The sequence below is a fragment of the Vanacampus margaritifer genome, chromosome 1 (assembly GCF_051991255.1).
Source record: "Vanacampus margaritifer isolate UIUO_Vmar chromosome 1, RoL_Vmar_1.0, whole genome shotgun sequence".
NCBI lineage: Eukaryota > Metazoa > Chordata > Actinopteri > Syngnathiformes > Syngnathidae > Vanacampus > Vanacampus margaritifer.
The window spans coordinates 21,596,209-21,619,901 of record NC_135432.1 but is presented as its reverse complement, the minus strand read 5'-3'; the positions used below and the strand labels follow the sequence as shown (position 1 = coordinate 21,619,901).

Genomic DNA, 23,693 nt, shown 5'->3' with positions numbered 1-23,693 from the left:
CAGACAATTACACTTTAAATATCAGGGACAAAACACTTAAGAATAATATTCATACACACTATAGCAGTTTTACTTTCGTTTCATCAGTAATCTGGGCATTACTGAGACACTTGTGCTTGCGTGTTTTAGAGGTCGCCCTCCTCCAACACAGGTGATTCAAATGATCAACTTATCAGCAAGCTCTGGAGAACCTTGAGTTGAGTTACCCCTGAACTCTGTGATTTATTTAATTCTTTTATTTATTGATTTTTTTTTTTTACAGTAAATTTAACCTTGTACTGGGAGTACAGTATTTTCATTTGTCTATTTTCTGGGCTTACAGTGTTGGGACACATTTTGTTGTGATTGTCTATCTTGACTGATTTTGTTTATATGAAGACAAATGAATCCTATTTTCAATAGTGTGTAGCATTGATCTTTTCTTTGACTAATTTACCATATTGTGTATTTGTACTTTCCTTGTTTACTTCGCTTACTGTAACTGCTAAAGGTTGATTAAGTAAAACATTGCAGTGTGTAATGGTTCAAACAGAGTCAAACCTTATGACACGTGTGTATCTCGTATGGCAACATAAGATTTATATACATGTATTTAGTGTTTTGACAAGAGTGATTCATTTTGCACAGCATGTGAGATGTTCTGCATCTCATGTGCATGGTTGTGCTAATTGTGTGTAGCAATGGCGAAGGCACCCCACCCCCGCCCGCCCCACGTGCCCCCCGGCGGCCACCCCCTTGGATCCTGGATATTCAACAATATTGTCAATGCCCAAAACATTTCAGATCTTACACACGTGGCGTTCACACAAACCTAAATTTATTATGATAAACCTTCAATATATATTTATTTTTAAAACTGTGCCACATCTGTGGGTGTGTTTTTAGACACGGTTGTCATGTTGTCTATGTGAATGTCAGCCAATGTTAGTGCTATGTTAGTCCATGAAAAGGCATACCGGTAATTTACTAGTCTTTGTTATTTATTTGTATGTTAACTGTTCAGTGTTTTGAACAAATAAATATGTGTAAAATCAGACACCAAAAGAAGAAATTTGATGCATCAATCTTGTACAGTAGGAACAAGCTGATATTTTAAAAGGAGACGATAAAACAATTAATAAACAAGAACTACAGAAAACAATATAATAAAGAACAAACCAAGGGTTCAACATGTATTTCTTGTAAAAAATGGTCAATTCAGGATTTTAGAATTTTTCTGGAGAGCTCAGTATTGTTCATTCGGTAATTTTACCGATTTGACATGTCATCATCATTGCTCTCTCTCTTTATATATATATATATATATACAGTATATATATATATATATATTATTTAGACATTTCAAGTCTGAACTTATGGCCACCCCTATATGAGTCATGGTTTCACCCTGGCCACCACAATGAAAATTTCTGGCTACGCCCCTGGTGTGTAGTGTTTTTAAAATCCGAGCCCTGTTTTGTTTTCATGCTTAAATAATCGTAAAAAACTGTTAAACAAAATCACGAGTGTGTGGTAGATTATTGTTATATGTTTAGTCATAAATAAGCAGTAATTGATAATTCAGTGATAGGCAAAATTCAAATTTGAATGTAAACAGACTTATTAGGAACTCATGAAGAGTGTTAAAAACGTCTTTGAAAAGAGCTTAAAAACAGGTTTAAAATGTTTAACATAGTTAATATAATTTGAGATTTTTTTTATTTAACTGTGCAATGTCATCTGTGATCTGCTAGTATAGCCCCTTTGAAAAGTGTGATTTGTGATCGACTAGTGATGTCTGACAAGGACTAAAGAGGAAGCTCTCGGAGCAATGCTAATTCTCGCTTTAGCCGCTGGAAAAGACGCATTTGTGTCCGTGTGGTCATTGATTTCTCCCTCATTCAGGTATGAAAGTAAACGTTTTGTGCATTTATATTAGGAGAAGAGTCACTAGAAAGTTCGTTTTGAACTACCTGTGTGATTTTGAATGTTTTGAAAGCTGTATTCCCTTGTTAAATACACGCCAGTCAAACGCGGCCATTATAGTTGGGCACGTCATTTATGAAGAGGTCACGTGAAGTGTACATGGTCGTAACGGTTCAAATGTTAAGAATTATTAGTACTTTGTATGAACATACAGGTATTTAGAAACTTTTTTATGGTAGCAATAATAGGCTTTAGATGCACAATCTATCTATGTATTGTTCATGGGTATTTGAAGTGTACTTTAAAACACTACGTTTAGGTTTTTGTTTATGATTTTAGGCTGTATTGCCTCAACTATATCCCATTCTAACTGGAAGAATATTGTTTTTGTACTGTTCAGGTAATACCAGTTGGGTTTTGTTTATTGTCCTTCTCTGAAGAATGCCATCTTGATCAATGTGAAATCTTTCCCACTCACGGAGTAGACATTTGCTGTGCAAACTGAGGGCTTTAAATTCTTGTCTTGATGGTTTCTTGTCTTCTCGTTTCAAATGCAATACTGGAGCAATGTCTTTGTCACATTGTTGCGCTTGTCTGATTGTAGCTATTGAAGAAAGCTTTTGCGTTTCTTCGTTAATTTCTGAACATTGCAGAGAGGTGAATACTGGACAAATCCATGGAGAACCTGAATTTTGAATTTCAACAGCTTGGGTTGTCGCTGCCACACAATCTGCCACACTATGCACTGTTCCATCATTTCTTCGATGTTGACAGGCATTCTTGACAGTCTGTCAGCATCCACATTTTCTTTACATGGGCGATACCAAATGGTAAAATCAAAGTCGGCTAGCTTTGCTACCCATCTACGTTCAGTTGCATTGAGTTTTGCACTTGACAGGACATAAATAAGATTATTGTCTGTAAACACAGTAAAGGTTGGTGCATACTGCATAACACAGATAATCTCAAAAATTTCTGTGACAGCCCATTTTAATGCAAGAAATTCCAACTTTCCAGAGTGGAGATGATAGTTGCTCATAATAATATATCACAAGTGCACACTGTTAGCCTGGTCGTGTGCTCCCATTCACTTAAATGAGAGCTCGCGCTGCAGTTAAATGAATGAGGTTGAGCTCTGCATTTCGAAATAGCTTCGCAAACCTGTCGTGAAATCAATATTTTCTTCCATGGTGGTCCATATGAAATTGTAAATACGGTCCATTGTTGGCATGACTCGTGAAATGTTAGCCACAAACACTGCGGGTGTGCAAGCTTGGACAGTTCAAATGACCCCTCCCCCATCCCGCCGCGCACCTGTCATGAAAATGCAATGGTAGTGGTAGTTTGCCATGCGGGGCTAAAGCGGCATTATAAAAGGAATGTGTTTCTTTCATTTGGGGTTCAGCTCATTGTCTTTAACTCATTCACTCCCAGCCATTTTCACTGAAGCAACCCCCATCGCTCCTGGCTGTTTTACTGGATTTTGACAGATTTTGCAAGGCCCACGGAATATTCAATTTAGAGTGTTCAATTGCTATAAAAACATGGAACCTACCAAAAGAAAGATTAGAGTCTCTTCTTTCATCAGGAAAAAGTGTATTTGTATCTGTTTGCAGCTTTTAGCATTACAATATAGCTAAGTTTCATCATTATTCACAAACCTGTTGAAAACTGGGAAAAAGGGCTTTGTTGCAACATCATGGCTGATCTCTTATACTCTGTGGCCACCTGCTGGCCGTTTTGTTGTTGTTGTTGTAATAACGATAACTACCATTGCTTCATGCGACCTCTTTAGGTCCGAAGCTGCACCACAGCCTTCTTTATGCTCTAGCATAAAAAAAAGTATTTGGGACCATGGCGACATTTAAAATTTTAGTTTGAATTTATACATTTTTGAGAGCAAATTAGTTAAAGTCCCTGTAAATGAAAATAAATGAACTACTCTGAACTACTTTGTCGACATACCACAAAGAACCGTGTTGATAACAACCCTTCCAAATTTGAATGATGGAAAAATTGCAAGTACAGTATATAAAATGAGGCTTTAAAATATAGAAAAATCCAGCTCTCAAATGTTCTGGACTTGTCTGCTGAATGCAAGAAACCACATCACGCTGAAAAGAGGATCCAGCTTTGTTGAGCGTCTTTCTAACGCTTACACATCCCTACATGTTTGAAACTTTATCCGCTTAAAACCTCCGGTGGCTGGAATGTATTCCACCAGGTCGTCGCGGGGGCTTTCCACTAGCCTCCATCGAGAGTAGCTCGCAAGTTACAGACCAGTTTAAAAAACAAAACCGAGCTGTTCTGTAAATTGCGACATCCAGGAAAGATGCATTTTCAGGTTGTAGGCATGAATACACTCCATATGCACAAAACTGAACTTTACTTGCCGGTAATAAAAATGATTAATCGGATTCTTCCATTTTTGAGTGATTAGGCAGAGAGACTCACTTGACAGACATGCCGTGAGACTGTCACACCTGTAACCATTGTCTGGACGATTACGATAGTTTAGTGCGTGTTTTTTTTAAAGTGCGTATTTTCACCTTTTTTTTTCGTACATAAAGTCCCTCATTCCTGATTGTAGAGAGCTCTACTGTACTGTATGTAGCTACTGCGTTGAATTCACTTGCAAATTGAAAAGCCTGTCGTGCTCCTGATGAGAACCATGCGGCTCTGACATACCAAGTGTTATCGAAGAGCACTCCTAGCATGTCCAGCACTGATACAAGAAAAATGTGACGTAATCAGCCTTTAGAACACAAATATCCAACTTTGATGATCGAGAGTGCCAAAAAAATTTAAAGGACAAAATTGTGGACACAGCTCTCTATAGAGGAATTATTTTTATGAAAAATATTCTTCCATCATACATACATAAATTGTACACTTTTCCTCTTCTCCATGGATTCATTAATTCATTTGAATGAACAGACCTCAAACCTACCACATGATGATATTTCAGAGCAACGCTATTAACAATGTTGGAAATGTGTGCCCTTGGATACGCCATGCAAAGACAGCAATTTCAATATCTACTGATGCACTTCAAATGAACTGTCAAAAGCGCTTGCGAATGTAAGTAGCTGCATGACATCCATCACATTTGTACCCTCATCCAAAGCTTAAGAGAAGTACTACCCATGCATGACTAGTTTTAGCTTCCTCTGCGACACGACAGTGAGGCCAGTTCAAAGTTTTTACCCTTACTATAATCTTCAAAAGCATTAGCAAGCTCCATGGCACACTACTTCTCCAATGTCTGCCAAGGGATTCTTTTCTGGAGCAAGCTTAAGTTAAACAGTAGAGGATACTAAAGCAATGTAAAGAAAAACTCTAGCAAAAACGCTCCTCTGGCAGTAGAGTCGCACTCTAAACCTCGATTCGCCGTTTGTGTCGTCAGAAAGGAAGGACTTCTGAATGCAATTGCATGTTTACTCCTTGCACTTTTCCCAAACAACGATATGTCAAGTAGGGTGAGCAGATCGGTCCTACTATCTTAAAACTGCAGTCGCCGCTCAAACAAAATGCAAGCTGAGCTTTTCTAGTGGTATGTTTACAATGTTGCAATCCGGGGCCGGCGCAAGGTAAACTGCACAGCCATCTTCCATGAGCTGCCGGGACCAACCAAAAACGTTTGGATAATTGTAAGTGAATTGGCTTGTAGCGCTCTTGAACTGTCAACCAAGATAGCATTTAGCATTAGGTGAAGTAAAAAAGGATTTGGCACATGTCCGTCTTCCGCACCCCTTGCCCTGTTACTGAAGGTTGACTATAGCGATTCAATTCGGTGAGAATTGATTGTGTATTCGTTTTTCAGCTAAATTGTCTTGCTTTTAATTTTGAAAATCTGATCAAAACGGTAAATTGAGTGCACTTACTGTATATAGTACTTTATCTACACCATACGATGCCCAAATGCTTAAAAAGCTTCACATTAACTTATTTGAAAAGCTATTGATTGACCCAGAGAGTACCTGGCACATTTTGCCTGCTGCTTCCAATCCATCTCTAGAAAGGTTTTTCTTTTCAGTTTAAAATGGCTGACTAGAATCTCTTGCTGTAGCAAGACCAAATATAGAACCCAGGGTTGTTTTTTGCGCGATTGGTGTTGTAAATAAGTCCTCGTTGGCTAGGACGAGCTGCATGGTTTTGAGCTAGCTACCTGGGTAGAAGTTTGACTGCACTGCACAGTACAATGTCATTTAATGCTCATTAGCTAGCTATATTCCCAATCGCTGTCTTGGTACAAATAAGCAGCGTGCCTCCACTTCTCGCATGCATTCTCCTCACATACCTACATCACATATATTAACTCTTTGACTGCCAAAAACGTTAAATAACGTTTAGTAAACTCCTACGGAGGAGCGCCAAAGACGTTCACCAAGTTTTTAGTTTTTTTTGGGGAAACGGGTGGAGGAAAGCCTTGGCCAGCTGTGCTGAAAGTATCAAGCAGATCTAGTTAGTATAATGACTATTTTTGGCCCATAGATGGCAGCGATGACTCTCTTTGGACAAGATCGGGTAGGCGTCAGTAGAAGAAGACGTGAGGCGGAGCTAGTGTTGAGGGGACAATGGCTGAGAAAGCCAAAATGGTGACCAGTGGCAAGCAGCTCACGCTTGATCGTTTTTTTCAAAGAAGAGAAGCATCAACAAGTGCTAAAGAGCACATTGATGTCGACGATGATGATGATGGTGACTCCGAGGTTGACGCCGAAGTTGGAAGCGTTGACGCGGCGGCTATCATCACGTCATAAAGCCTCACCGGCTAGCGATGCTAACGCCAGAAAACGCGGAGCACAACCGAGCACTTCTGCTCAGGCGGACGTTCAATCGGACGACGAAGAGTGCCCCGAGTCCAATGCATATTCATCGGAGGAGTGGGTACAGTCTGATCACGGAGAAGACACTGGTTATGGACTACGATGCCACCATGAATGGAGCGGATAAGATGGATCAGAACATCTCTTACCAGCCGGTATAGGAACTGAAGGACATGAGGAAGCCAGACGTAACACCACCGTAACGTCACCGTATCATGATCCTGAGAGTAGACTGGCCAAACACACACTGCAGTATATACTTGCTATTCCCCGGAAAAAAAAGCCAGCAAGAAAGTGTAGCGTCTGCAATCGCAGTGAAACTAATCTGTTGTGCAAATCCTGCTGCGTCCCTTTGCACGCAGGGGAGTGTTACAAAATGAAAAACTGTATTTGAAACATCCACACAATTGTAAATAGTACCACAGTTGCACACATTTGTAAATAGTTTGCGAATTTGTTTTGTCAAATTGTTACACTGTTGAATGTAAATAAACGTATTTTGCTATCAAAAAACACTTTTTCATTGTTGCTGGTAGTGTTTTACAGAAGTAAAGCACTGTTTAGGTGTTTGTGGCATCATTCATGGGAAAAAAAGGTGTCAAATTCACTAGAGTGCATGAAATAATATCGTTTCACAAAAAGCTTGATTTCTCCGTATTTTGTTTCAAAACAGAGCATTTGGTTTATTACTGAAAAACGGAACAAGGTAGACACCAACTTTTTTTTCTGATGAAAGATGAGAGTCCAATCTTTTATTTGGTAGTATGTGTGTTTCTATAGTCCAAACAAAATTTTCTGTGGACCTTGAAAGATCAGTCAAAATGCTTAAATCGGCTGGCACCCACGGCATCCCTTTTCTGAAAACGTCTGGCAGTCAAAGAGTTAAGCTTCCCATTACATTAGAGTTTAACAATAAGCGAAGTGCGCATTATGTTTGTGCACGTGTGAAAATCAAGCTTAAAAAAAAACTTGCTACCAAACAAAGCCGTTTGCGTAACTGTACACCTTAAAGCTTGCAAGCATTGTTTTAACGACTTTCAGCCTTAAGTGACAAAACGACAGGTGCACTTGGTGCCATTTTTAGCTGTCCTAATGGAGTTTATTGGCAAAAATAACACCATTGCAAAGCTTGAGAAGACAGAAGTTTACGCTTGTAAACCTCCGTTCACTCTTCCCAATTTCCAGACAGAAAAGAAAGGTCCAAACAAACGTATAAGAGGCTAAAATATATATATTTTTTAACACATTTATTTTGTCAATATCCTGAAAGCGAGGGAACAGACAGAAGCATCACAAAGCTTGCTCCAAAAAAACAAAACAAAACAAAAAAAGCTTGCTAACGGACGTACGTGTAACCAAACTAATAGAGGGACGGTCATTTAAGAATCTGCTTCTAGCCCCAATTGCCCCCTTCAGTGAAGAAAGCTCCTACCGTCTCTTGATCGCGTCCCAGTGTTGTGTCCTCGATCCAACTCCCGGTAAAGTCCACACATAATATTATAATAATAATAATAATAATAATCATCATTTAAATAGGCTTAACTGGTGTGTTCCGACAGAGGGTAGTCAGTAACGATTTGCTATTCATGTTTAAAATAGATTCAATAAAAAACATCCACTTTCCAACGGTTGAAATGGTCCAAATCAGCGCTTCCCCCGTTAGTCTCCATTAGTTTTCAATGACAAGTTGATAGCAGGCTACAAGCCGACCTATTCATAATGCACCGCGCACTTCGCTTATACATGCAACACTATTCCCTCTGATTTTAATCTGATCATTCTAATTCGATGATCGCTTTTCCGCGCCCAATTTGAATCACCACCAGTTCGTGCACAGCCCTGTTGGCAGAATATTCTGGCAGTCTAAGTCCGCAAAGGAAGCAGCTTGTGTCTATCTTTCGTACTTGCGTTTTTGGCATTGTAGTGCTGAATCTTGTTGAAATTGATTGTGTTTTTTTTGTTCTCAGGCATACACCTTTGTTCACTTTAAAAAAACATATGCCTTGTCAGAACACAAAGATTCTCATGATTAAGTTTTCTTTCTTTTCTTTTTTAATGCTAAGTGTTGGAAGCTTTCTAAGCCTGCCCTGATTTTTTTTTTGTCTGTGATTTGACTCATTGCAGATTGGACCGAGCTCTTATGGGCTGCCAGTGCCAACCACTAAGTAACTGGTCACACTATGAGGATGAAGTGGCTGCATGTTGCCAGCAAGACAATTTTTGCCCATGTAAGTTGTCCCTTTTTCCACTGCATGAGTACTCAGCTCAACAAGACTGCTCGCTCTTGACCCCTTTCCCCTGTGAAAAGAAGAACTAACAAGTTCCACAAGGCACGATTTGGTCAAAAGATTTGTCGTCAGAGAAATACTGTCACATTTTAAGTTTCAAATGACAAAAATGAACCATTTACTTTACCCTCATTGTTCTCTAATAAAAATATATCTCCAGTCCTTACCATGATCAACAGGTATATAACAACCTTTTTCATCATCCTGGTCTCATTATGACTAATGCATACCTTTGTTTCCTAAGTGATTCCTTTGTTTTCTAAGCCTAAGTGGCCATCCTAAAGTGAAGTTGAATAGCGCCACGCAGGCTCATTGTAACGTTGCAGCTCTGCACTTTAATGCCTTTTTTGCAAGTTCTTGTATAAGCCTATGGAGTGAAATCACTATAATATCTGTAATGGACGGTAACTAATGGTTACAAAAAACAAATACACAATATCATGACACTTAAGTAGCCAGACATGGTAGCTAACTACAGTGGCAGTAACCCATCTCGCTAGCAACCATTTATCACACATGGTTTGCTGTTTTGAGGCGTCTTTAAAATGAACATTCTTCTGGTGCCTAAAAATCCCACCCCAAAGGAAGAGCAGTACGGTCAAATTTGAGTTAAACTAGCATCTGTTGGGTTGCAAACCAGTAAACCATCTGAGTTTGGAAGGAATCTTTGGAGATCAGCCATGGATTAAGACAATAAAATCATTAAAAAAAAAATTAAAAAAGGAAACATGGTCCACTGAGCACACTGTAATCTCACTTCTCATGCGATGCTACATACAATAACTGCACAAAAGCTGTGTCTCTTGTGAGTGGGGATGGAGTCATCATTCAAAAAGTGGGAGTCACAATTTAGAGTAGCAGAACTTTTGTGAGCATTTGACTGCTCCTTTCCATGGTGGACAAAATAAATAAATAATCAAATAAATAATCAAACTATGAAAATCTGTTAAAGCTCAATGACCGTATAGCATAAGTAGCGAGGGAATTTAATGCCCCATTGCAACACTGAACCTAAAATAGACTAGGTTCAATAATTCTAATTTCAAATTTCTCATCTAATTTCCCTCATGATGAATTAAGTATCGATCTATTAAATATTTATCTTTTTGTGGTCTCACTGTATTGTAGCATTAAAGGTGCATTGTGCAGTTTAAAAAGGTTATATTAAAGCTTTTTCTACATCATGCATGCTCCACCAATGCCCAGATAAGTACAAAGAGCCCTGACTGTTTTACTCTGACAGCACCCATCAGCTTTTATCTTCCCTTTATAGTGTGCGGACCCTGCACACTCCACAGTTTCTTTGGGGAAGGGAGGGAGTTTTTCTTACCTCATTTGAAGTCATGTCTTCGTTTGTCAACTGTGGCTGTCGCTTTAAGATCGTGCAAGTACTCGCACGCGCACCACGAACGAGCCTGACACATGCTGCAGTTACGTTTTGGGCCAGAGGTGGCAGTTGCGAGTAAATAAAGTGACAAACTGCACAAAGATCCTTTAAAGGCGTGAGCCATGAGGAAAGAATGTCACTTTACTGTCGCTTTATTGACCAAACACAAAGAAAACAGGGAATTAAGAAGCTCACGAGCTGCCAATGGCTACAACTCAAGCAGAGTCATTCAACACGCAATCTAGCTAACAGGCTAGCTGGTAAACAGCCAGCTAGCGCTACTCTCTCATCGACTGACTCATAGGTCCTGCCTTTTTAAGCCACAGACATTGAAAGTCACAAATATTATATAAGATAAGATCCATTGATTGTCACACCCATCTAAGTGGGGCAAAATTTGTTCTCCGCATTTTACCCATCCCCTGAGGGAGCGGTGAGCAGCAGCAGCGCCGCGCTCGGGAATCATGTGGTGATCTAACCTCCCAATTCCAACCCTTAATGCTGAGTGTCAAGCAGAGTGGCAATCGGTCCCATTTTTATAGTCTTTGGTATGACCCGGCCAGGAATTGAACCCACGACCTCCCAGTCTCAGGGCGGACACTCTACCACTCGACCACTGAGCTGGTTACATATATGGTTGCTACTTCACAAAATTTTGTCTACTGTGGGGCGGTGTGAAACACAACCAGCACAATCAATGAGGGTTAGGGTCTATATACTTTTCATAACCAGAATTGGAGATATAAAAATGCTAATCAATAATAAGTCAACGATAGGTGTTTGATTCATCAACTTTATGGCAATATTAAATCCAGTTGCTTTTAACACATTAATTATGTCGACCATATTGCAATTGATCACAGCGTTATGATTCCTTCTTGATAATTCGGCATATATAGCATATAAACTGAGGTGACTGACGGGACACCTGTGTCAACTACACTCATGCTCATCAGTCCTTGTCTATAAATGCCAGCCAGCGAGAAACACTTTGTCGCTCAGTTGAGAGTCAGTTAAATGGCAATAGAGCCCTCTTATCTTTTCACTGCTTGCATTGCGTGGAAGGGGCAGGTAATCCGGAGCTTCGCATTATCCTGCGTTTTTCCATCTTCCGCTGTTTTTCTTCAGTGGCTTCTTTACGTATTTTTATCTGCAATCTCTTCTCTTTCCCCCCCTTTCCACACGGAATACCTTTTCACAAGAACACCTTCTCCCCTTGGCTCCCAGGCAACTAAATATAGTGAGTGATGCAGACAGGCTCGGCCTTGTAATGAATGGCAAGTAAAGCGGAGAGGAGCAGCACTAGCATGCGCACAGAGATGCACACTAGCGTCACTGTGACAAAAAACCTCTGCAATTAGAAATGCCAAACAGCAATGGAGAAAATAGGATGTTACCTGTGCAAAATGTAATCATTTCATTTATACAATCAATATTTTAATGCTAGCAAGTTGATCGATTTTTTTCCCCCCTCCATGATTCTTCATTAATTTAGATGTGTTGTCATACAGGTAAAAAAAAAAAAAATACCGAAATGAGGCTTAGTTGAAAAATTACAATGCATTTATGTGCCATTAAAACATTTAGAGCCCCATTTACCAAAGTTTGTGTGAAAACAGGCACAAACTTGATTGTTGATGCAAACGGTGAACTAGCTGAGCACATCCAGGATTGCGTCTACCAATTGTCTTACAGTTCAATCACGAGTTGTCGGAGGATTATATGCAAATAAATAAAATTAGCATGTGCAACATAAGATTGATGCAAATTCTTAATACAGCATGCCCCAAAAAGAAAAAAAGCAGTAGGGGGAATTTTTCCGTTCATGTACACATTTTTAAAATGCCAACAAAAATGATCACATCATATCATCTATTCAGTAAAATTTTTGAATTTATGGATGACCTAAGAGCTGACTTGGAACCAGTCACAAGAAGGAGTCATGCATAAACTCTACACCTTTGCTCATCTGGGTCGTTTTGATGCATTGTGACAATTAGTGCTGGATTTTCACGAGCATTTTCTCGGGGGGTGCTGTCCCAAGATTTAAACATTACACAGGATGATACATACATTCAATTACCACACACTCGAGGCAAGTAAAATGAAAAAAGAAAAATAACAAAAAAAGGCTTTTAAGCAGTTGCCGTTTTTTTTTTTTTTTTTGTCACGTCAGTAACACATTAATAGCGGCCGTGGCTCAGGGTGGAGGGACGGTCGTTCAGTAACCAGAAGGTCATCTGTTCAACCCCGGCTCTCCGTCATGTGTCGTTGTGTCCTTGGGCAAGGCACTTCACACACATTGCCACCAGTGCTACTCACACTGGTGTATGGAAGGTGTGAATGTTTGGTGGTGGTCGGAGGGGCACAGTGGCAACCACGCTTCCGTCAGTCTGCCCCAGGGCAGCTGTGGCTACTTAAGTAGCTTACCGCCACCACAATGTGAATGTGTGAGCGCACGCATAATGCAACCACTGTGAAGCGTCTTTGAGTGTCCAAAAAAGCGCTATATAAATCGAATGCATTATTATTATTGTTATTATTATTATTTCGCTTTTCCACTAACACTTCCAATTACATCACTTTAAACTCCATTTTGTATTTGTAGTGCTCTCCCAAAATGTACATGGTGCAAACGATTACAGCTACCTGAAGCATAAAACCCGTTTTTAAATATGTGTAACAGGGGCGGCGTCACTACGTTTCATGGAAAGGGGGGGGGGGGGCTTAGCCCCAAGCACAGTGCTGGGCAAACTCGGTCCTCGAGGACTGGAGTCCTGCAGGTTTGGGATGTTTCCCTTCTCCAACACAGCTGATATATGATCAGCTCCTCGGCAAGCTCTGCATGAGCCTTATAACAATCCTGTTAATTGGAATCAGCTTGTGTTGGAAGAGGGGAAACCTGCAAGACTTTGGCCCTCGAGGACCAAGTTTGCCCGCCGCTGCCCTAGGAGATGCACAGATGGACAGATATAAAAGGAATACAATATTGTGTAAAAGTTGAAGTCATCATTAGACTTGAAGTGTTATTTCCGTCAGTATTTTAATATGGTAGACAAAAACATGAAGCATTTTTATAAAATTAACCAAAAATATATATAAGTATACATTGTCTACGGTGTACGAAAAACTCTATGCAAAAAAGGTAGCTTTGTTGTCATAAAGTGAGTCAATCATTTTCAATTAAGATACATTAAATGAATTATTAATTGATCAACAGAAAAGCCAATGACATGAATTTGGCTCAAAGCACAGTAACTGTTTGCTCCCAAATACTTCTGAAGTCACATGTTACATTTCGGTGCATATGTGACTAGAAGGAAAATTGTACTCAATGACTTCTAAATTACATATGAAAGTAATATTAAAGTGTGAATTAAAAAAAAAAAATTTTTCAGGTTAAAAACTATGCTTTTTACCATGCCTATGACTGAGATCTTTCAAAGTTTTTAACCCCAAATTATTTTTCTTACAATGTATGTTTTATTTACCGATGTTCTCTACTCATCGTACTTTTTCCTACAATTCAAGGTAGAGGAATAATATTGTAAATTATATTATTATCATCATCCACTGACGATAAGTGAATGATCTTTTTACTTTAGTGTAAATTCAAGCATAAAGTTCCCTCTATAAAACCGCTTCATCTGTATATCAGCCAGGAACTTCACATGCATATACTGTGTGTGTATGTATGTATATATATATATATATATATATATATATATCGAAAAAAATACACAACCAATTCATTTAGGGAGGGCTTAAGAACATTTTAGGTAGGCTTGAGCCCCGTAAAATAGGTCTAACGATTGTGTAATATGACCTGTTTTTTGTTTGTTTGTTTTTTTGTGGAAAGCTATCACTATGGAAATAACAGCGGGATCACGTAAAATTCCATAATAAAGCACCTTTTCCTTATGGATACAAACGGCTCGCTGATCCCAGGAGAAATCAATGCGTGTATGAAGCACTGCACACAGCTATGGAAAAAAATATGAGATTGTATGTTTTCTTTAATTTTTTGTTAATTTTAATGTCTGGTGCCACTAAAAGTGTATCCAGTCACTCACTGACACAAAAGAAAACATGTAAAAGCCTGTCCTGCCTAAAAGCACCTGTTTCAGCAGTACCATGTCATAGCTATTGATGTAAGAACTTGTCAAATGATTTTAGTTCTTTATTTATTTATTTTAAACTCAATCAGCTTTTAAATTCAACTCTTATGAGCTGTTTTTGCTGTCTTTAATGTATTGACCCAAACAAATCTACCTTAAGTTTCACAACAGAGCATACAATCGCGAGTGAATACAAATGCAATTCAGCACCCGCTATTTGGGATCCTACAAATTGGTCAATTAGTGGAGCCCAAAGTTCAAAGCAAACATAGTGAAGCAGCATTTAGCTGCTATGCAGCACACAAATTGAATAATAAGCTGTCAAGAGAAGTGAAATCAGCCTCAAGTGTAAATGCTTTGAAATCCAGGTTCAAAACATTGCCCCCCCCCCCCCCCCCCACCCTACATACCTTTGCCCTTTAAAGTCTTTTAGATGAAACGTGTTGTAGAAATAAAGCTGCCTTGCTTACTAAATGATCGTAATTGTTGTAAATCATCCCCATCAAAAGCATGCACAATTTGTTGTGTACAAGCTATCGAGCATTCACTATTTGGGTTTGCCCAGTACAAATCAATCTTCATATACGATACGATATGATATACTTTTATTTTCCCCTTGGGGAACTTTTTCCTGGACTCCGTCCAGCTGCAGTTTATAGTAAAGAGAAAACAACAGAATAGAAAGAGATAAAATTTAAATTAAATAAATAAGAAGTGCAGCAATAAGTAGAAGACTTCCCAGAAGTCTTCACAGAAGTATACATGTGTAGAGAAGTACATTGCACACACCCATATACACACACACACACACACACACTCCTATATATATATATATATATATATATATATATATATATATATATATATATATATATATATATATATATATATATATATATATATATATATATATATACACACACATGAGTATGTACACAACATTGCACCATATATATATATCTTATTGCACTGAGTTAATGTCGGTTGTTAAGCAGTTTGATGGATGTCGGCAGATATGAGTTTTTGTTGCGGTTCAGCCTGGTTCTGGGGGCCCTGAATCTCCTGAACCAGGCTGAACACTACAAATACAAATACATATATGGGCCTACATGCCAGTATTTGAAATCTTCCTAATGGGTACTAAATGTAATGTGCGACTTTTGCTAACACAACATTAGAGGTGTTACAGTAACGAGTAGGCGATGCAGGGTTGCCATGGCCACAAATGAGATGCAATTCTCTGGGGTATTAAAAATTATAATGAAGCTGGAATTAGGCTGAAGTTTGAGCATTTTGACATGTTTACACATAAAGCTGTGACACGTTGGCACCCATGTAACCATCCATATGTAAAGAGTAATCAAGTCAATGGGAGGTGCAACAGATACAGTAATTATGAGAATCATTGGAAATTTAATTGTAAAACGATTCACAAGCAACACACAAGCTCACACAGTATTCCAGGATATGCCATTAAATATTTGCAAAATGTCATTAAAGACGGCTTAACAGCAGGGTTGGGTCTCTTGTCTGTACTGCTTGCACTTTTATAAATGTCCTCCACCTCAATGATCATCTCGTCGGTGAAATGGTGAGAGTGAATTAGTCATTAAATTGATCTCCCAATGTCACTTTAAAACTCAATCAGCCATAAGTAAAATAATTAAAAGGTCCCAATTGGGGCACTCACCCAGAACGCCGAGACGATAGTTGATTGTGATGACAATGACGTTGCCGTAGCTGGCCAGGATGCTGCCGTCAATCATGTTGCCCGTTCCTTCCATAAAGGAGCCACCGTGAATGTAAACCATGACCGGCTTTAACCCGTTCTCGTCGTGAATATCTGCAAATAAGACACATGTTCATGAAAAACAAAAGAAAGTCTTGAAATGTTGACTTTCACATGGCTTGATGCCACTGGTGGTCTCCATTTTTAAGGCATGGAAAATGACACATTTATTTGTAAAAGACACTACATAGAACTCATAATATCCTAGATTGTACTGTATATGCACACACCTATTTTCATACACTTATTTTGCAGCAGAACATTAGTTTCACTCCACTTTAATCTACACCCAGCAAGCAGCTCAACACGAGTTGAAATTTTCATAGTTTACATACACGTCCCCAAAAAATTGTGCCTTCAACCGTATGGCTTGGTTTTTGCAATGAAAAACGTTATCAGCTACGATTACTTTAAAAAAAAAAATATATATATATATATATATATATATATATATATATATATTTGCTGTTATAATACATTTGTCAAAAATAGAATACCTGTTTTTGCTTTAACTATGCAATATGTGCTAGTGTTATAAATATACTTTATACATTAGTTCTGACTAATATCTACCAAGTATTAGTTGCGTACTTGGAACATCTGTACTACAAGATCCACAATTACAAATCTAATGTACCTTTGCAGTTTAATCACAATGGACTTCCAAACATAAAACTTTAAAATTGCGTTAAAAATATGAAATTAAGTTTCAAAAAACAAAAACTGATACTTAATAATAATTATATAGGTATGGGCAAGTACAGATACCAGGTATCGGTATCGATACCGATACCAGGTATTATTTCAAGTGTTTGGTTCTTGCGACGGTGACCAATACCAGTATTAGTCACCCTCTTGTGGCCATTTTACGAAACTAGAAATTAGAAGAATAGAAAATTGCCATTAGTTTAATGTAATTTATAAGAAAAATGCTATATTGGGATATAGAGTTATGTATCTGCCATTGTTTTGTTTTGTGTGTTTTTATGGGGGGCGATTGTATGTACCAAAAGTACAAGTGGTATTGATACTTATATATTCAAGAGTTAAAAACTAGCCATTTTTGTCCGTAATTTTTTTTATAAATGTTACCCCCCCAAAAAAAGAATAAATACTGGCGGAAATGGCATTTATTGTTATAACTTTCAGTTGTAACCAACAGGGGGAAAAAACACCACAGATTTAGTCTGAACAGAAAACATTTCTTTGAATCTTTTTTTTGTTCAATAATCATTTCTACATGACAACAATGGGATGGCTCGGAGGCTTTAAATTCTTCTGCAGACTGATAAGCATTCCCAAACACTTTAAGCCGACAATCTCAACATCTGTCTCCTCCGCACGCGGCTCGGTCCATTTGTTCCTGTTGTTTAATTTGCAGTTAGGCCAGTTGTGATTAAACCTGGTGATTAGTTGATGGGTTGGCGGTGATTGTAAATTAAACAGCGTGTCTTTTGCATTAAACAAAATAAAGTGAGTCGTCATCTTCCCGAGCTGATTCAGTGCATGCCACGGGCCGTTAAGGCCGGCTCTTACACATGTGCTACAAAATGAAAAAGGCAAATAGACTGTTTCTATGCTTGTTTTATGATGTAGTAAAACCGCTAGTAAAATGTCTGCAGTGGTTTATTGATCCAAAGACATATTCATGACTATGAAAGCAAGAGGATGGTCTTAGAACATGATGTTCTCATCTTGTCAGCGTGACCTTCATTGTAAAGGAACTAGACCACCTTTTATACAATCCAAATGTCTCTCTATTAAAGGTTACCCTCTGTATAACTTTATAAATGGGATGGATACACTGCTCACAATAAGTTAGGGATTTTGGGTGAAATTTCTAGGAAGAAGCTAAAATGGACTCTAACCTTTAGAGGTGAACATATTTTGTTCTTCTCTAAATGTCTGAATGCACATTCTTTTTTCTATGCCTTTCTCTGGCTCTTCTATAATTTCTCTTGCAACGTGCTGATGATACTCTAAGCTCAGTGGTCACTTTTCTCTGAGAACAACCTTCTGCTTGAGTTGTTTTTCTTGTGTTTTGTTTCCCTTGCTGAAACGTTTTTATACCAAAACCTCATGTAAGTGTTTGCATTTGGGCCATAAAGCCACAGCAACCATATCAGCATTCCACGTCTACAAATTAATATGTTCATTAAATGGTAAGTCAAGTCAACTCAGGGCTCAAGCTTGCGAACATCAAATGACAAAACCCAGAAAACAAGTGAGCCGTGGTTGGTCATTTCCTGAGCCCTGAACAACTGTGATGTCATTTTCAGTAGGGGTGTACCAAAAAATCGATTCTCATTTAGTACGATTCATAATCGATTTTAAAAATCCCAAAATCAATTTTTATTCTATTTTATTTTTTTATTTTTTTTCTGGAGATCGATTTTATTTAAATTATTTTATACTGTCTTCCCTTTGTTTGTTTGTGCCTTTATTGGGAGCGCTGTTCATGTTGTACCCGATTTGGCCACTTAAAGGCAGTGCGGTTCCACGCGGTCTGATACACTGTTTAAGCTGTAGCCACATTAGAGAGTAGAAGGAAAAAGTCACAATCAAGTTATTCCAATAAAAGTTTTTTTTTGTTCTTTTGAGTGATAAAAGAGCCGCAAGTAGAGCACTAATTAGCATTAGCGAGTCAGACTGGAGTAGATCATTACGATTCCTTGAACATCTATAAATTTAAGCAAAAATCATTGTCAATCAAATCATTTTGAATCAAAAATCGATTCTGAATCGAATTAGAATCAAATTGAATCGTGAGACATTCAAAGAGTCCCACCCCTAATTTTCAGTAGATAGCAAGTGGCAAAATGGCCACCCTTTGAGATTGATAAGAATGGGTGGACTTTGCTACTGAATTCATATTACACAAAAGCAATTTTAATCACAATGCAGTGTTTACGCTAGTGGTAGCGAATGGAACATATTATTGTACAGAAAATTTTGGACTTCACCTTCCCTTTGAGTTATTTAGCTGTGTCAAAAGAATTAGGCTACTTTCAGAGGGAATTGAAGATTGCGAGTGTCATGTTTGGGTTCTGTTTGATTTTGTCATGTTTCTTTAAGTTTCTGTCATAATCTGTTGTGTTCTGTTTTTCCTTGTGTGTCTTCCCTTGGTCTTGTTAAGTGTAATCCTGCCCTTCCTCGTGTCAACCAATCAGTGCCCTCAGCCACTTGTGTCTTGCCACAGGTGTGTCATGTTTTGTCATTAGTGTGTGTGTATGTTTAGGCCAAGTATACACATAGCCGGGTTTTTTGCAAATTGGAGATATTTTTCTGCAGCTTGCCCTGTCATCCACACGTCCGCAGGGATTTTTTTCATTAAAACGAAGGTTTCTAAAAATCCCGGCCAAAGTGAAAATGTGCGTATTTTGTTTTCCTCTATGCTTCGTTTATGATGTACTCATTGACTGTTTCCAAGTATTTTTTTAATGAATAAAAAAATATAAAGTCGTATGCGCTGACAGCACTGATCCGCAAATACGTACACAGATCAGCGGCTGACAGTCCGTGCTTGTGACGTATAGTGAAGTGACGTCAAGAGATGAGACGTATTTGGCTAACTACTGCCACCTAGAGGCCTGGCATGTATCTAATTATAGGACGTCGACGGAGGCGTACTCTGATTGGATAGGATTTGGGGAACTGTTGCCACCTTAAGGTCTGGCATTGTTATGAACGTACTTAAAAGCGCATTAATGCGGTTAGCTGTGGATGTTTTCTTTTCTACAAACGTGGTAGTGTGGACACTATTCTTTCTACACCCAGAGGAGGGAAATATATATTTTTTGAAATACCCTGTTACATGTGTTCATGGCCTTAGTCTCTTGTCTCCCCTCTGTCTGCGTCGATTCATTGTCGTTTTCCTCCGTTATGCTGCCAATTTTTTTGCCTTGTTGTCCGCCCGACGTCTTGTATCGTTTGCCATTTGGAGTTCGCTTTTGTTTTGTATAATTAAAATCCTTTTTTTTAACGTCACCTCTACCTCCTTGCCCTGCTTCTCTGCATTTGGGTCCGCAAACCACCACTACAACCTGACAGCGAGGTTGGTGGCCCAGGCCAAGAAGAAGTTTAGAATGGGCTTCTAGACGCCAAACTTCATTTGATCAGCCAGCCTATAATCATTTAGTAAGGCTTATTTTTCCTTTCTCTTGTTCTACTGTTTCCCTGTATCTGATGCTAGTGTTTCAGTTCTTCCATTCATGTCACCTCCTACCAGGTGGGAAATGGAACGAATCAGGAGAATTACCGGTGGGCCATTTCACTTTCACTTCACTTCCAATGACAACAACCAAAAGTTTCCCGTACCAGAGCTATATCGTTAGTGTTTTCTAATTACCTTACCGTTACTGAGCACGGACAAAAGGAAGTGGCCAGGACAGGTTGAAAATGTCTGGCAGAAGAAAAAAAACATTGTTGGAGAAGGCAACTATACTTTTTTTCAACAGGCCCAAACAAGTGTTGTCCAACTATTTACAAGCTATATATCCAATTCATTTAACCTCATAATGATGATTTTTGTGTAACCCGTAAGCAAAAGATGGGACTCCGGAAAAGAGAGAGAATGCAGCTGTTAGAGGGTTATTTTCATCATTTGCGATTAGCAAACATGCAGATAGAGAACATTTGATGATTATCTACAATCATCAATCCATCCATCCATTTTCTTAACTGCTTGTCCTCACAAGGGTCGCGGGGGCGCTAATTGGGAAGTATAGTACATTGGTGTCATGTTGAGTGAGAGAGAAGGTCAGGGTGGAGCTTAATTGGCCATGGAAGAAGTTATGAGAGAGTCTTCACTGAATGTACACAGTATATATATTTTTAAATCATCTGTAAGATTTTTTTTTTAGGGAAATGTTAGATAACTTTGAAATGATTAAAAACAATACAATATGTAGTTCTGCTATATGTACTGATAATATTTTTGGGATGCACCAATTAATCACAGTTTTTCCTCACTAATCTCTATCAACATTAGGCCATATAATCTTTTTTATTATTATTGTTGTTGACAGAGAAAGAAAAGAAAGTACAAAAATAATGAACAAAATAGGCTATATCATCAGATGTATGCTAGATTTCAATGTACGATGCAATGCAAACAACTATTATGATTAATGGGCTTAAGTTGTTTCATGATGATCACTCTACAGTCACAGTCACAGCGTCTACACTCTTTCCAATGACATGCGATACAGATGAGTCAAATGCCGAGAGGAGACGCAGAGACAGCATCTAGTGATACAGCAGAAGTCAAGCACAAGATCGCAGAGCCTCGGGCAACTGCCAGTGTAGGGGAAGATGCAGCTCGTTTTCATTATTTTTTTCATCCTAAACCACAGTAGCTATGTAGACATGTTTTTCAACGACCATGCTCAGCCCACCAAAGACGAGTTGGTAGTTTTCACATCTACCGTGCCACCAACAGCAGGTGGTTGACGAACAGTGGAAAAAAAACATTCATTGTGTACAGCATTTCTCCCCACTGCAACGACGGCCCTTTCATAAATGGAGGTATAAAGTGAAGGCATGGAAACCTCATCATTAGCAGAACATGAACAGATAGTGCTGATGCTTACTTTCAGTTGGCGACAAAGGCAGACGTAAAAAGTAAAAACCTCTTGGCTGGCAAACAAATGGCTTTTCATCATCAATAGATGAAGAACCGTTATTTATGTGATAAATGTCATATTCAGAATCACCTTGATCGTCATTGCACAGGGAAGAATCTAAAATTTGCTTGCTTGTGCAGCTTGCATGATAAAAAGAAAAATATCAACAGTAATACCTAAAATAAATACAAATGTATCAAAAATACCTCAACCAGATTACACAAAACTGCATAAATTACAATAAAGAGCATACTGCATCAATAACAGTACAAAAACATTGCTAATTGGCCACATTGTGGGAGGGACTAGATGCATGAGGCAGATGATAACTGTCTATTCATGTGCCAATATATGACCTTGCTGAAGGAGAAATAGATACACAGGTCACAATTGTCTCCTTACATGCTCTCATGCCAGTGACCTCCGTGAGGATAAGCAGTTTGCTGAATAAATGAATGAACATAGGCCTACTTCCAATTATTAAGTACTTGTCCTTTCTTTTGTCAATTGAAGGTTTTTTTGAACATTGAGCATTTTTCCTCTTGAAAAGGCCCAGTTTGAGTGCTAGAAGGACAGCCCGTTTCTATAAACTTGTGTCAAGAGAATTATTTTTTTAAGAGTCCAATTTCCAAAAATCTCAATCTACAATTATAAATTGTGTGTCACCTGCCCACGATCATTCAACTGCCCGACATAAGGCCACTTTTCCTTTTCCCTTTTTTTTTATGTGTGTGTGGTGCTATTTTTTTCTCAGTTCCTCCGTCCGTCACCTTCCATCAGGTGAGAAATGGGAAGAATCGAGAGAATTCCCGGTGGGCCATTTCACTTTCACTTCACTTTTGGGGCAATCGGGACAAAAAAGCAATTTTCCCGAAAGTTAGAATGACAGTGCAACCTGTGTGCATGACAGGAAATCAGATGGAATGAACCATCATATGGCGGTGTAGGAAATGTACATAAACAGAATTTAAAAACATTGGTTATTTAAAAAAAAAAAAGTGTGGGCAGTGTATTTGAGTTCAGCAGTAGTCCTTTGTCATAGTCTCGTCGGTGCAAAACAAAACATAATACTCCATTTTCCTAAATTTACCCCTCTCAATATATTTACTAATTTTAAAGTTTTTGTGTTAACCGTTAACCGGAAACTAATTTGCCAATCACTTGCAGGTTCAGAAGTATGTGAGGGACCCGGGGGGTCCATTTCACAAGGTTTAGGTTTAGTGACAACCCTGAGTCTGTTAACCCTGAAATGCTTGAGACTCCAAAATTTGCCGTTTCAGAAACCAGAAAAAAAGAGGTAACTCTACCCTGTTTCATAAAAAGAGGTAACTTAAGCTCTCGGTCAGTTACCGTAGTCACAGACTCTATGAACCTAACCTGGTCATTTGCAGGTTTATCCCAATGAACCTTGAGTTTCTTACTGTCTCGGCCTCCTTTCAGCCACACATGACATTTGATTTCCTCATTCTTTCAGTCAACTGACGAGTTTTGGCGTAACATAGTGCTGCCGTCTGTTATTAAAAAAAAAAGTCTATAGGACTATATTAAAAGTTCACTTTGTTCATCAACATGGCATGTCCTTTTGACAATGATCCCATCCCGTTGATGAAGGTGCAATGTGAAAAGAGAATTTTTAAAACCAATTTAAGGTTATAAATTGAATTGTTGACCAACTTAATAAAATTGCTTTATTTGGTAACACACGATTGAATTAAGTTAATCCAAAGTGAGTTAAATTCAATATATTCACTTTGGT

General features: G+C 38.6%; 1 protein-coding gene across 1 annotated transcript in view; it reads right to left on the bottom strand.

Annotated features, from left to right (window-relative positions):
* Positions 1 to 23,693, bottom strand: part of nlgn4xa (neuroligin 4 X-linked a) — an 82,675-nt gene that overhangs the window by 35,944 nt on the left and 23,038 nt on the right. Inside the window, exon 3 of the mRNA XM_077543613.1 lies at positions 16,215 to 16,367. Within this exon, the coding sequence (XP_077399739.1) occupies positions 16,215 to 16,367 (153 nt within the window). The remainder of the gene's footprint in view (positions 1 to 16,214; positions 16,368 to 23,693) is intronic.